Here is a 15,860-nt window from a genome sequence, read left to right on the forward strand (position 1 = left end):
TCAGATGTCAAAACACTTTGCCAACTAACATTTTATTGCTAACAGCACATTCTGAGGGAAAATTGCAGTTTGGCAAGCAATACTTCTCCAAATTATATACTGTCTGGTTCTAGGAAGTGCCTGAGTTTTCCTCTCATATTTGGCTATTTATCACTCCCAGTATTTCCAAGCATAAAGGTACAAAACATATGTCAGTGTGCCCCAATTTTTTAACAGCTGAAGCCTACAATTTTTTGTGTAGCTTAAATAAATTGTCCATAGGATGAAACATACCAAATAATTGGATCTCAAAAGTAATTAGGCAAGTAGAAATATTTCAATATTATCAGGCACATGACACATTAATTTGTTCTAAGAATATTGTACTTCTGGCCTGCAATTCATCAGTCAGCATTTGAAAGGGGGATATTAAAAACCCTGATGTGACATCGTGACGTCACCTCATGTTGCTAGCATAACCTCAGGGGTTTTTTTTTAAAGTTTCTTTAATCCAACTTTGTGATGGTATCTTATCACAACTGAAGGGAGAAAAAGTTCTGTGCCTTTCCTTAGCATCTGTTTTTTGGTAGGATGGTATTTTCTGGATGGCATTTTTTGCAATCGACGTAAAATTTAATAAAACTAAGTATATTCAAATCTCAAACAAATACACACTGTAAAACCAACTAACATCACATATAAAGAGTGTGTGTAAAACCACCTCATCGTACATGGAGAGTTCAGAGCCTAAGAACTTTCTGTCTTTCTACTTGACTTCTTATTCACTTGGATTTGTAAGAAGCTAAACACCTGTGTTTGCAAGACTTTCGAAGGGGAATCTGGATGAAAGAAAATTCCTTTGTAGTAGACTCCAGTGCCTTCTGTGGAATTTTGTCCAAGGGTTTAATTCAGCTCAGGTGCCACATTAGCGCCATAAAGCTGACTGTCTTGGGGAGGCAGTATGCTCCCACTGCTTCCCAGCCCCAGCCTGGCTTGTTTATGCTCAGCTCAGATTTCTCCTCGTGTGGGTGTGCCCAGAAACCTTTGCCATAGAAAGGGATCGTGTGAGGCAATGCTATTATTAGACACCAGCGTCCTTCAGGCTCGCACTCGTCTCACAGTATTTTTTGTTAAATATGGAAGTGACATCTTTTCTGCTGCCTATGGAGGCTTTTTTCTCCTTAGTAGCCTTCTCATATTAATGTGACTCTTTTTGTTTGCAGTTTGTCTTCACATTTGGCAGTTGTAAAGCATTATGTTTGAAACATACTGCTGTGAATCAGAACTTAATGATTCGAGACAGTTGTTGGACGTTCAGTTCACTACCCTTGACATTGTTATGTGCTGATTATATTGCATATTCCTTGTGTTATATCTCTTCACAGAACACTGCTGTTTCAAAATGCATGCTCTGCATTCCAGACAGACTTCTTATCAAGCATCATCCTGTTCTAATACTGCATGCATCTCCTGGTATTCATGAGGGTTTTGTAAAATTCCCTCCAGACATGCAAAGTACTTTGGAAGTTTCACATACAGCATAGTCTTACAAGCCTTCTTATAGCCTTTACACAGTTCTCCTCCTTCAAGAAACTGATATTTTTCCAAGGCAGCACTGGTGAGTGCTAAACTTATCAGAACAGCGAGCACAAACAGGCTGCTGCACTTAAAATCCAAGAGGTGTGAATTCCTCAGGAACAGGACTGCAAGATTCTTGGATGTTACTCACAACCATTTATCTTATTTTCAATAGATATGCTCTTCATAAGACTGTTGAAGTGACTATAACCACTATTTGGTCACCGTTGTTGCTGCATCACTGTGGATGACTCGGGGTTAAGTGTGAAAAGCTCAAAGTTGTAGGCTTCAAGTGAGATGTTCTCTATGCACCATTCTTAGGAGCTTGGTCCAAGGTTTCTGAAGAGTAGCTTAGGTTTTCTGTCTAGTTTTCCTATACTCTTGAGGTTAATGAAATGGGTGAAGAGAGTATGATAGAAAGAATGGCATTTTAATTATGATAGGGACTGATAAGTGTAGACATGCCATGGGTATTTTGGAAAACAAGCTAGGATGTTGCAACATCAGGTTAGTAATTGCATAAGTATACTAGCAGTTAGTTGTTCTAGAGAATGATTGCCTTGCTTTGCCTTGCCTTGCCTTCTCCTGAGTTGGAAATGTACTGGTGCAATGGACTATCCTAGTTCACCAAATCATGACAATTAAAAATACTGTGAAATGTAGAGCTCTGTTTCTCCTCTCCCTGGCTGGCAGCTATCCTGGAGATATGTTATTGCCAGATCATAGTGGTGATGATTCTACACTTGCATAGAAATTATCTGAGTGAGAGCTAAGCGTATCTTTCAAGAAGTGTGCAGGTCATATGTTTTATTCCCATGGCTTCATTTTCAGGAATAGCAATTTTCAGGATAGCAATTTTTTTACTCTACCATACCAGTCAATGGGAAAGCTAGTCATCAGTCTGGAAATTATGGAGTTAAATCATTAGCTTTCATAATTAATTGTAAAACTACTGGGGGCCAATTGAGCTACATCACTATACCAAATCATATCATCAGTGTGGCCTGTTAACCCTATAGTATACACACACAGTCTTGAGAACTGCGGTCTATCCAATAAGTTTTCAAAAATTGATATATTTAAAGTATTGCATAAAGGAATAAAAGTAGACAGGACTAGTTAACTCTGAGTGCTTAGGCTGACATTTATTATTATTTGATTCTTAAACAAGTTTTGCTCTATTTCTTTCTTGTGGCTTTTTTTTTTTTCCCTCTGCAACAATATCTTTTTTTATCGTATGACTCAGTCTTAAAAGAACTACCAGAGTGAAAGATGTCAAGAAAATAAAAGAAGCACCAACCTCTTTATAGTGCATGAGAATTTCAGATAAATCCCCTCAGGAAAGCTGAACTACAAAATTACTTGGTTTTTTAGTTCAAGAGCTTGTCAATACTTGAAAAGTATTCCAGAAAAAATGTCATTATTCAGTACTATGTTTTATGCCCAGAAACAGTTTTTTACATTAATGGTGCTTTCATTATTGGTAATTATTCCCTTTTGGAGCCAGAAGTGGGAGGATTACGAGTTTCTAATCCATATCAAGTTTTTCTAACTGATAGTGGTAGCTGTCCCGTAAATGATGTTACTTTTCAGCTATTTGGATTGTCTATCAGGGCACATCTATATCACCTACTGGGTCAAAGTTAGCCTGACCAAATGGCCAGTTGATTTTAAATTAATGTTTTTGTACTCCACCTAGAACTATCATTCCCATCTGCCATCAGCTGTAAATTTCACATACCTGTGTGTGTGAGATCATATTTCTTACCCATGAGGATTCATGCCATTATTTTGTTTCTCAGACTGCATTTACTTTCTCTGCAGAAATCTTGTAAACATACTGCTATGAAAAATCACATGAAATCAGTATTTCTTAATGTGGTTGTGGATAAAATGCATGAACAGAGACTTTTCAAAGGACAGATGCAGACTATTTTAATATCAGCAACTATTCTATAACTAGTTTCTCACAATAGCACATAACGTCCATAAAGCAGCAGCACAAAAGCCCCATTAAGTTCAATCTACTGCTTAGAATGGATAACAGGAATAAAAAGGGCCTAAAAGCATTAAGATTTAAGCATTGGCATTAGCATTTAGCATGAAAGCATTACCATTTAAGCATTAGTCCTTAAAAGAAAGAAAATAAAAGGATTGTATTAATACTTGAAATTGTTTTCATTTTTTATTTAAAAAGTTAGTAGAGTAATTACAATGTTTGATCAAAAGCGAGGATATGTCTTTTCAACACAGTGTTATCAAGTAATTTCCTACCTGCCTTTCCTGAAGATTTGCTCTTAAAGGAACACTGCCAACATGGGGATATACTTACAGTGAAATAGATACACCACTGAAAAATTCACCACAAGCAAATGGAAAGAACTCTAGTTTCTGAATATACACTTGAATTAGAGGTCAAACACATTGGCCAGAATTTTGTTCCTTGTTATCTTGAGATGCTGTAAGTTAGAGTACCGCGGCTTAATAGATGCCCCTGGCATGTGCACCGCATTTAGCATATGGTATGTTCTCTATCTTTTAACATATGCTATGACTGAAGGCTACATTTTTGTTTCATGTAAAAGCTCTGCAGTTTACTAAATAATTTAAGATTATGAGAGAGTATTTTACTACAGAAGTGTTAGTCACACTGTTTTTGCACAATTTCTTTTTATAATCTTTTTAATGGGTGCAAGGGGTTTTGCCCTCATTGGCCTGAAAGCAAATACAATCAAATTAGAGGTGTCAACACTGAACACTTCAGAGAGGTATGTGTAATAATATGGATGTTTTGAACTGACCAGTCCACTACACCTTGTGCTTACTTCTGCTTTATGGAAGATCGAGAACACATCAACTAGCTTAGTACCTTATGGAAGGCGTGTTCACCAAACTCAGAGTATCAGGAGCAGTTACTTTGGATGGTTCATCAGTCTCATATTTCTCATATTCAGTACTTGCCTGGTTCACTAACTTTGTAGTACCAGACAAAGATTAACAAATACATTAATAAAAATACATGAAATAGATAGTGCTAGTTTTTCACTGCATCTGATAAGTGCCTGATAATTTCAGATCATAGCTCTTCAGCAGCTCTCCAGTTTGTAAAGGAGAAAGTAATATTATTCAGTTGCTAAATGGAGTACTTTGGATATGAGTCATGAGCACAGATGACTTCTCAAATTTCAGTGTTATCCTGGTTATAAAAAATGGGATGCTTATGCTTGTATCTTATTTATTAATCATCCTGTTTATATCTTATTCATTAAGAACAGTAATTGAAGCTCTCAAAACTCGATAACTATTGTTGCTATACTACTGTTTATGTCATTTAGTGTTGATTTCAAGAAGAAATAAGTCTTGTCAATACTAAGTGGTTTTAAAATGCTCAGTGTGGATTTATTCTGGGCCGACTTCCTACTTTATAAAACTTCTGTCTTAGTGAATCAATTTGCTACCATTTTTTCTCAGTATTGAAGAATGGTTATTTTCAATACTGTATAGCTTCAATTTATGGTGGATAAGAGGAAATTACTGCTTCCTGAGCTGAGCTGAGAATGGAATCACTGGAAAGAGAGACAAATCTAGGGATGATCTATGGATCAGCTGACGAACAGAGCCTCAAGAGGCAGACTGGCATAGACGGTTTATTAATGGAAGCAAAGGAGAATTCTGAACTGAGGTTGCTTAGCTGCATATTTATGAGCCCTCCTGCTGCTATTGTTATCCAGATACTTTGCAGATTCCAATAAAACTCTGTGACCCAAAATTAAATTATCTACTATTTTGGTGAACTAGTTTTCTGCCAGATTAGGCAGCTGAAAAGTTGAAATCAGCCTGTAGAGGAAGATAACAAGCATTAGAGTTGGTGTAAGGTAAGCAGTGAAACATGAGGCAAGAACTGAGCAGGGGAAAAGGACTCTGCCATTTTGGGAAGCAGCAAGCTGTTAGATCTGCCTAAATCATCACACATAACTGTATCCTAAATTCTCCTGTGGAAAAAGCAACTTTTGAATCATGCCCCATAGCATTCCAGCCACAAAAACTGCAAATTACTTCTGAGCTACCTGGTGGATATGTTTACACTACATGATAGTTTCTAGCTAGTACATGCTTTTTTAAAGAAATGAAACACTAGATGTAAGTCTTTAGAACTGAGATATAAACATGCTAACAATATTCCAAGAGAAAGATAAAAATACACTGGCTTAATTTTAGGACCTCAAAGTTCTTACAGTAGGTTATTTATTTTTATGACTTAAACAAAATCAGCAAAGCAAGAAAAGCATTTATGGCAAAGTGACTATACTACAATAAAATGCTCCAGTGTTCTAGCCCTGCTATGACTCTTCCTTACAATAGCTTGTGGGTTTTTATCCGTAATGTAGCATTACAGATTCAGAGGCAAGGTAACAGTGTGAATTTAAACACATTCTATTAAGAAGAGGAGCGTACATCTAGGAAGTATTGCTGAAAGGTAGGTTGTAAGACAACACAAAGCAGACAGCAACGACACTTCTGTGGAAGCAGCTGCTTCTCCCAGCAAGAATCTGCAGTGAGTTGAGATATGTGAAAACAACCATGCCTCATTTAGCTCTGCCATTTACAAAATTATTTAATTATTTAACTGGTTACACCTGTAGAAATAGATAGACACATAGATAAGGATATTTATTTAGCAAACACAGTGCTATGGATTTCTTGGGACAGTACTCTGCAAAAAGTGGTTACAAGTGGCTGTAGTTCCTGCTGACAGGGGATGAGGGTGTCAGGTTTGTTCTTTGGTGTGCACACCAAAGAAACAATTTTGGCTGTAAATACAAAACCTCATATTCAGGAAGAAGTTAACAAATTAATCAGTAGGATTAACCATTTCAGTCAGTGAATAGAAAGAACTTCCCTGTTCTTTATCTCTCAGCTCAAGCTTTGGGCACAAGTATTTGTTGGGACAATTTTTTCATCGTATTTTAAGGTTGTCAGACAAATGATTCACCAGTTGTATGCCTAAGTCTGCTACTTCTGACATGTTTTAGCAAGACTGATGAACCCTCTTTTCCTTCCAGCTCCTGGAGGCCATGCAACTTCTCAGCTACAAAGCTTTACTGTGTGTAGTTGCTTCTGATGTGCAGATCTGGTTGAAAACAATTGACGACTTTCCACTGGGTCAAAAGAACCTACATGTCTACTGACACTTGCACTGTTCATGAAATCTCTGTGCCTTTCACAAGAAAAATAAACTGCAAAAGGACAGCCTGAGTCATATTTCCAGGTGTCTAAAAGCTGGAAGATCTAAAGCATTCTTTAGAGATGGCTTGTCTTCAAAGTTAAAAAAGGTGCAGGTTTGCTGGCAAACATATTTTAACCAATGGAAAGGACTCATTTAAGATATTGTTGAATGGAAGCTACCAAACTAATGCACAATACAGGTTATTGCAGATGCTCTAAGGATATACTTAGGGCTTTAAGCAATAACAGAAATGTTTTATTCTGCATATTAAAAAAAAAAAAAAGAGAGAGAAATTGTGGTAATAGTTGACTTAAAATCTGAAGAAGAAACAATTTAAAGTTCTTCACTTTTACAAATCACTCACAAGCTATAACTAAAAACTGTATATATTTTATAGTGGAAAGAACCTGTAACCTTTAGGCACTTTTAAGAAACTATTTTTGTAGAAATTCTAGCTTTTTACCAACACAAGATGGACCTTCAAATCCATTAATTTTTTTTCTAAATGATGTTATACAAAACTACAATGAAACCCTTATTCTTCTACTATAGAACAAACAGCGCTACTGTGAAATGAGCTCTATACCTGACTTATTCTGTATGACTAATTCCCATTGTCTTATCTTAAAACTTGATGTTAATACGAAAGTCTCAATATGGAAATCTCTGCACATCTAATAGAGCATGATCTTATTTTAGCTTTTTAGTTTCCCAAAGATGTATTATACTAATTAAGGCTTTTTGATTGGCAGAAAGGAAGAATGGTGAAAGCATGTGATGAGATGCTCAAAAAAACACCATTCAGGCCTCTGCAACCTCTGCATGACTCGCTGTAGAAACCCAGCAAAGTTAGCTACATAGGTAATGTTTCTCTAATATATTTAAATATAGGCCAGACAGGGTTAGTGCTTTGAAAAAAAGATCTAGAGACCTGTCATCCTATTGAAAGAAATAATTTGGTGATTTAATAATTTAAAGAAGTTTTTCTTTAAATTATTTTTTTCTTTTTATGATGGGCTGTTGTGATATGTTAAGAGAATATGTAAATGGTTATTAAAACTCACCTAGCTCTGTGCTTACATTAAAGCCAGTGTTAAACTCCAAGGATTTAGTATGAAACATGACTTTGACCTAGATTGTGCTACAAGGTTGTCACCATAACTAAGTCTGTGAAACATGATCGTGTGTGAAAAAGGGCACTTCTCAGTTTATGAAATACAGAGAAGAGGTACAGGGCTGCACAGCACCTGGGCTCTTGTGGATTCCTGGACAACTAACCTCAATTTCTTTTCATTTTTAAAATAAATATGGGACATTAAATTTGTGTTCTTTGGGAGTAATCAGTTTCCATTTTCTCCTTTCCCAGAAATCATCCTGTGTTAAGAAAAAAACGTGACCAGTCAATTGATATCAGGAGTGTAGCTGTAAGGGAGCAGGGGACAAGCAAGTCAAAAAGGAGGCTAGATATTGAGCACATAATAATTTATGTAAGTTCCTTTTCCAAATTAAGTATAGATGGCCTGGCCACTTTGATCAACATCAGGAAAATTTTGTCCCAAATTGATATATCACACCATGATTCCTCTGTCATCTCTACATACAATCCCTCCCTAATGCCAAGAGGATCACAGTGTCTTTAGGTTCATGGTGTTCGCCTTCAATCTCATGGCTCTTTGCTGATGTTCAGCCATAATAAGAGATAAGCTTTTGTCTCTCATGACCCTACTCCTCTGAGGTACAGGGCTTGGCAGCAGGTGTTACTGTCACCTATCAATACTTCATTATAGGCATTAATACATACTACAATAAACTCAGTAGTACAAGATGTTGTGTAGACATTAACTGTTGCATAGATTAAGATGATATAATGCTATATGCTTTACCAGCAAACATGTACACAATGCCCACAGAAGTAAAAAGTGCCCTGAAAACCAAAGCATGGGCAGTCCTCTGTCCTCAAGCTAGAGAGACCCAGGGCCTTCGAAAGTTCAGAGTTCCCACATGAGCCAAACAGAAAACCCATAAATACAATATTTGTAACATTTTTTAGTTATAGAATTTGTTCTTGAAGATGTTTATACTTCTTTACTTTTCCCACAGCAGCCACTTCTGATAATGTTTCAATACTTCCATATTTCATGGTGACATCCACCGTGTATGGCTGGTTCTCTTTCACAAATACCAGGTCCACTTTGTATAATTAATTGTTTTGATCTTTTGTGTTTGGTTCCTGGAACACTATCCAGTCTTTCTTTGTAGCATCGTTTGATCACATTTCACACAATCGCTTGTGCCTTTTGATTCTTGTGTCTTGCACAGCAGAACACTAAGGGAATTATTTGTTTAAATAAAAAGTAAGGTTAAATTGCGACGGAAGGCGCACGGCAGGGACACGCAGGCAAAGCCGGCTCCGCAGCAGCGCCACGGCCTTCGCGGCGAGCCCAGTGCGGCAGCGGCCGGGTCACCCACCCGGCGGAACGGCCCACGGGACGCCGCGACCCGACACTCGGTCCCTCGGGGACCGGAGCCCACCCCGGCATCCCCGGCGTGAGGCGGGCCCATGCGGGGAGGAGGCGGTGCCGCGGGGCCCAGCCAGGGGCGAGGAGGAAGCGAGCGCTGAGGCAGCGGCGGGCGGTGGTTGGTCGGTGCTGCCTCGCCTGAAAAGGCTGCCGAGCGGGGAGGGAGCCGTGGGTTGATAGCGCTGCGGCCCCGGCGGGGCGGTACGGACTGAGCCCGTCCTAGGAGCATGCGGCGGCGGGAGGAGGAGGAGTAAAGAGCCGTGGCAGCGCCTCCGCTGAGAGCGGACTCCGGGAGGAAGATGGAGCCCTTTCCCAGCGGTGAGTACCTGGGCGGCCGTCGGAGCCCGGGACGGGGCCGCGGGGCCTCCCGGCGGAGCCACGTCCAGAGGAAAACGAGAGGTTTCGTAGTGTTGCTGCCCTCGTTGTTTGCGGCTTGAAAATTGTCCCATGTTAATTAGGAATAGGTGTCTTGAACGATAGAGGGGAAGAGAGCTCCCTCGCCTTTTCGGCGCTGTTGCGCTTCTCACTGCCCGGCCGGGGTCTCACACTGGGAAGCTGGGGCCACTTGAACTCCAGGTGTACGCTCGCCGTGTGTGGCACCACCGAAGGCGCCTTATAGGTGTCTGGAGTTCCAAAGCTATCATGATTCTGATGGGAAGTAGGAACCAGCCCCCCTGTTCATGGCGTTTTCCTGATCGGGGCAGTCTCATCAGAACGTACCTCCAACCGCCCCCCCCCCCCCCCCGCCCCCCCCAAACCCGAGCGGACGGAGAAATAAAATACAGAAGTATAAGCCGTGTACGAAATAGCATTTCAGGGTGTTCTTGAAACCCAGAAAGCTTTCAGAGCGCCCATGCACTGACAGAAGTGCTTGAAATTCCGACGTGGTTGCATATGCTCAGAGATAGGCATACGGGAGCGTTTGCTGGCCTCGTAATACAGCAGTGTGTGTGCATTCTGTGCTTGTGCCTGAAATGAAGCCATGAAAAGTCCGTATTGCTTGTGCCTCTACTAATAGTAACACATTCTACCCGTCCAGGGCAGAGGAGGAAATGAAGCTCTCAGATCAAACTGAAACTGAAGTATGTTCTGGTAGATTCACAACCATGGCCAAATATGGAATTAGACAGTGGGTAAAACAACAGCCTTCCTGCTGAAAACGCAGCACTTTTGTTACAGGTGGGATTTGGTCTGTTAAATGGCAAGCATGTTGGATAGCCATCGGTAAAGTATCAGGTAGAGTTTGCTGCATTGTATTTTAAAAAAAACCCATGTGCTAAAAAATAAATTTTCTGTCTCATGGCAAAGAGGTTGGCCCTAAATGATCTTTAAGGTTCCTTCTAATCCATTCTAAGGTTCTGTAAACCATGTTGTGAATCTATAAATATATCTTCATTGCCTTGCATTTCCCCTTTTTTTGAAACACATGAAATATCCCCTGCCATTGGATGCTGCCGTTTAGAATCTGAAAGAAACTGAAAGTCATGAGCTCTGGGCATATTTTGGTGTTGTAACTTGCAAGATCAACACCCCCCCCTTTTTTTTCCCCCTCTTCGTATTGTCATGCTAAAATTACAATTTTTACAAGCAGTTGATATTTCGGTTCTCTAGTTAATCCTGGCCTTAGTGTAAGGTCTTTCAGCTACAGCCTATTTCAGTCACAGCGTTGTTTTGTGCGTTCTTGTATGCATCATAAAAAGATCTTGTCTTTAAGAGTAGTGCAGTTTGGGGGAGAATTTAATTTTGAAGTCATCTTGCTAAGGCCATTCTTTTTCAAAGAGATGAAATGTTGTTTTAAAGGTCTGTTTGGCATAATGCTATTGCTGCACTGTGCAATAAAACGTTTTAAAAATTCTGCTCCATGCAACTGGAAGAAATGTACCTGCAGGCTTTAGCATGTAGCTTAAGGTGCCGAGAAGCAATCAATATTCATGCACTGAGCTTCCTAATTTTGTTCCCTGAAATAAAAACACTAAAGATCATGGTAAGACTGGAAGAAAATTTGGAGCTGAAGTTGGTCAATAAGTTTCTTCCTGAGGGCTGGCTCTGCTGGAATAGACGCCCCAGAGAATATGCAAATATTAGAGCAAAAATGTTGCACCTTATTTCTGATGATCTTGGGGCATATTTGGTGCTCAATAGCAGCAGCAAAAAATCTGAAGTGAAGAGGGTGCTTACATTATTGGCTTTTTGAATAGAATTTTTATTTTTATGCCTGGTGGTCTGGAACCTTTTGTAGGCATCAAATTTTCCAAATAAACTGGATTTTTGTTTTGCCTTACACAATACTTATGAGTTCTATTTGTGAGTCGTGTTGACTTCCTGTGCAAAGCGCTGTTTAAATTGAGAAGACAGCATGCCTATCACAGGAGGCTTACAATATTATACTTGTAGCTCTCTGAGTTCTTTGGGGTTTTTACCCTTGTAAAACGTGGGGAAGAGGGACCAGGCTGGATCTTAAGATTTTGCAAAAGCATTTTAGTTGGATTCAGCACTCTGGTACCCATTGGTCAAACTAGCAATGAGACAATTTCTTGTTTTTATTTATGGGGGTAGAGCTGTGTCTGAATGAGTATGTATCTTAAAATAGACTTTAAGGCAGCAAATGTACTAAAGTGGATACAAATTCCTGCTTTTCTAGTTCAGTATTTGGTTGGAATTATTTTTCTTAAATAAAAGAAAAAGCACAGTCATAATGCATTTCAAAGTTCAAAGAAACCCTTATCCTTTCCTTGAAATCCTAGTGGGTGTGCTGAACTCTTTACTGTTTGAATGGCTTCTCCTGTGGAAATGCTCAGATAAAGTAAATAAACTTGGGTTGTTTTTGTTTTTGTGGTTTTTTTTTTTGTTTGTTTGTTTTTTTGTTTTTTTTTGTTGTTTTTTTTTTTTTTTTTTTTTTTTTTTTTTTTTTTGTTGTTTTTTTTTTTTACTTCTTCCCCCATCCCTGCACTGTAAACTTAGTTTGGGACCTCTCTGAAGAGATCTAGGCTGTGTCTTCCTCACTGCTTAGGACTTTGGGTGGAAATGGTGTATGAGGTCTGTAGCTCTGGAAGAGCAGTTAATTGCATATTTAGTTTTAGCTCCTGGAATAACTGAGTTAACCATAGAATATCTCAGGTTGGAAGGGGACTATAAGGATCGTTAAGTCCAACTCCCTGATCCTCTCAGGACTACCTAAAACTAAACCATGTAACTAAGAGTGGCATCTAGACATTCCGTGATCTCTGGTAGGCTTGATGCAACAACCTGTTCCAGTGACCAGCCACCCTCTCAGTGAATGGAATGACATTTTCCTGATGTCCCATCTGCACTTCTTCTTGAAAGTTATGAATGCTATAAAGTAGTAAATGTTCCAGAAATGGTTACTGGTAGGATTTTTTTTTGAGATGGATTCCTCTATTTGCATGACTGCTCTTAATTTGAGATTTTTCCCCCAGAACAAATAATCAAAGTTTAATTAAAAGCTCATAGAAGTTTTGCTTATTTGTTGCACAGAATTTTTCCACCTAAGATGTATGGTTTCCCATTCCTCTGAATTCTGCTTTGAATTCTGCTTTTAATCAATGAGCAGATTTTTTTTTTATTTTGACTAGTCATTTGTTACTTAAACAGTTTCACTAAAATGTAAAGAAACAAAAAAGCAAGTGAAAGAAGTGAAATACAGATTAAAGGAAATATGTTATTTTGGACATCTGCATCTTGGACATCAGTACAAATTATTTTGCAAGTCTTTTGCTTGTTTTTTAGATTGTATGTGTTTCTGAAAGGTCATTTCATAATTTCCTGTTTATTACATTAAATATGTCACTTCTCTACTTAGTATGGAAAAAAGAGAAGTGAGCTATTACAGAGTTTCTCATTTAAGACAGGTGGCATGCATGAACTTGCCACTGCAGATGGGATAACTTGTGAGGATCTGAAGTGCAAATAGCACTCACTTTCACTGACATTCCTGAATTATTTTTAGCCTTTTCATACACAACAGATGCAAACTTTGATACTAATTACAGGACTAGATTGATGAGCAAAATAAAAAGACTCTCATGGGAAGAAGTGGGGGGGTTTTTGGAAAGCAGAAATAAAACAAGTTGGGTAATGTTCTTTACAAAATGAAAATGTTACTTGCAAAGTCTAGTTATTTCAGGTAGTTTTGTCAATTCTAAAATAATTTTGTTCTTTGTGTTAATTTCAGTACGGAAGTGTACTGGAGGTTGAAGGAGCATGTTCTGTGTGCATAGCTTTAATTCTGTCGGGGACAGCAGGCATAGCCTTGACTGCCAAGGTTTTACAATGTTGTGTCATGAGGCAGAAGGATTCCTGTTTGTCTTAAACTGTTACTCAGTCCTAAACAGCATATTGGGTAATTTAATTTTTTTTTGTACAGTGGTAGATAGAAAACATCATAGAGGTCTGTTCTTAATGTCTTCTTTTCTGCCCTGTAGTTTGCCTATCCCATCAATTACTACTGGAAAAAATTCTGATTTAATCTGTTCCTGAGTGTGAGTTTTACATTGTCCAAGTGCATTGTGCTGGCTTGTAGTTTTCCACAAAGCCATGTTGTAGTATCTGTGCTTGTGTTCCTGTGTCAGCTGAGCAGAAACCTGTTTTTTCAATGTATCTGATATGTGTTTGCTTTTGCTGATTCTCTGTGAACCTCTGCCAAGCAGTGGATGTTCAGAAGGGGAATTCAGTGAGTTAAAGAATGTCTGAAGATGAGAGTATAGGTGCTCATTATTGTCCATTTGTTAGTATTTTTCCATTAAGCAGTTGGTCTTCCACTTGCAGAATGAAACCATGGAGTATCTGTGTGTTTACTTCCTAAGTAAAAAACAACGAAAGCTTATGGACCTCAGTATCTACCTGTAAAAGTATTCCAGGACTGTCTTGCCATCTTTTTTGGGAAGATGATGTAAAGTTGAGCAACCATGTTTTACATTGCTGGGGCTACATAAATGAATGCTGCATAAAGCTCTGTAACAACTGCCATAAAAATAGTTGCAAACAAATAAAAGCAAGGATAAAACCACCTCTCTTTGTTTCACTAGTCAGAATACTGTTTTCATATTAGATGGGCATTGGTGTAACAATTACGTACAAAGAAGCTGAATTTATCTTTATTTAATGTATCCTCTGATTAAAGTAGTGATGAATTCAGAGAGTTCAAGTTTTTCATCTTTTACTCAGTTATTTAAGAAAGTCCAGTGAAATTCCGGTTCTCCTGCACAATGGTGGTTTTTTTTTTTCTTTGAGTACAAAAGCAAAGATTGTGTAGAAGAGCAAAACCACTGAGATTTCTTTATGTTTGGGAGCAGTATATTATTCCTTTGTCTATGAGAGAAATATATGGATGGTAGCTGCTGCTTAGACTTCTGTCCAACAGTACCTTAAAATAAGATCATATTAACTTTTAAAATAAACCAAGATCTTGTGTGATCTGGGTTTTAGTTACCTCAAAGTATTTTAAAGAGTACATATGTACCTTTTGAAGTTGTGTTTTGACTGTTTATGATACTGCTTTACATAGTGGAAGTATATTAACCTTAAAATGTAATAATCACAAAGAAATCGTGTGCCGTCTTGCACACAGAAAGATGGATACTCCTGAAGGAAATTTGGAGTAAGGAAGGGAGGGAACATGTCTGGAGAACTCATCTGGTTGATCAAACGGACAGGAATTTCAGGGTAACGTGGTGTGTTGGGTTCTGTGCAGTTCGTGTCCCTAGGGCACAGCTGGTCCTTTATTGCTTCATGAGTGTTGTCTCAAAATAGATGTTCAAGGAAGACCTTAGAGCCAGCTCTTCTGGGTTATTTAGGGCATGCAGTAGTCTGTTGAAGCAGAAGTCTTCTTTACCGCATCAGGTGGAGAATGAAAAAGTGGAATCCTGATTTCACTGAAACACAAGATGCTTTCAGTCAGTTGTTTTGTTCTTGTGGAAATAAGGTGAGTTTTGATTTTGGGATTTGTTTTTTATTCCAATCAAAACTACCACCAAGGTGTTTGGAGGAGTGTTTCAGCGTGCTTTACTAAGCATAACTGTGTGCAGAGAGCTTTCCTTTGGTTGTAATTGCTCTGACATTGAAGGAATATTTTCTGTTAACTGGAGTTCTTGTGTAACAGTACTTCTGCCACAGTGCCATTGACTTTTATGGGGAATTGATTGTGTTCAAAACTAAGAATGTGCCTAATTCACCTACTTTTCTAGGGCCCAATGGTGATTTTTACTTAAGCCTTTCTGTTGTATATAGTTTCTTCAGTAGCAATGAGCCGGTAGCATATTAGTAGAACCACTTTTACTATTTCTCATGAATGAAAAAGTTCTGACTTCTGTTAGTGGGAGATCAAAATGCTTTGATATGCTTTAGAGGCCTCATAATTCTGACCTGTAAACCATTATAAGAGAACAACAAACAGTAGGTTTTTAGAAAATGTGGCTGTCAATACAACATATATAAACTGTCAGTTGCTGTCCAAATCTGCACTTTTTATCGTTGCTGGAGATATTAATGAAGCTTTAGTGTCTCTTTTGGAACGAAGGAATAATCATAATTGTGAATCG

The 15,860-nt window shown here is 38.6% G+C and overlaps 1 protein-coding gene across 2 annotated transcripts in view; it reads left to right on the forward strand.

Moving 5' to 3' along the window:
- Positions 1-9,348: 9,348 nt before the first annotated feature.
- LNPEP (leucyl and cystinyl aminopeptidase) overlaps positions 9,349-15,860 on the forward strand; it is a 49,747-nt gene continuing 43,235 nt past the window's right edge. For both annotated transcript variants that reach the window (XM_074532637.1, XM_074532636.1), the window contains exon 1: positions 9,349-9,621. Coding sequence is in view for 1 of the 2 variants with exons in the window: in XM_074532636.1 (XP_074388737.1) it covers positions 9,603-9,621 (19 nt within the window). In the remaining variant the exon portion in view is untranslated. The remainder of the gene's footprint in view (positions 9,622-15,860) is intronic.

This window comes from Zonotrichia albicollis, chromosome Z (genome assembly GCF_047830755.1).
Source record: "Zonotrichia albicollis isolate bZonAlb1 chromosome Z, bZonAlb1.hap1, whole genome shotgun sequence".
Taxonomy (NCBI): Eukaryota; Metazoa; Chordata; class Aves; order Passeriformes; family Passerellidae; genus Zonotrichia; species Zonotrichia albicollis.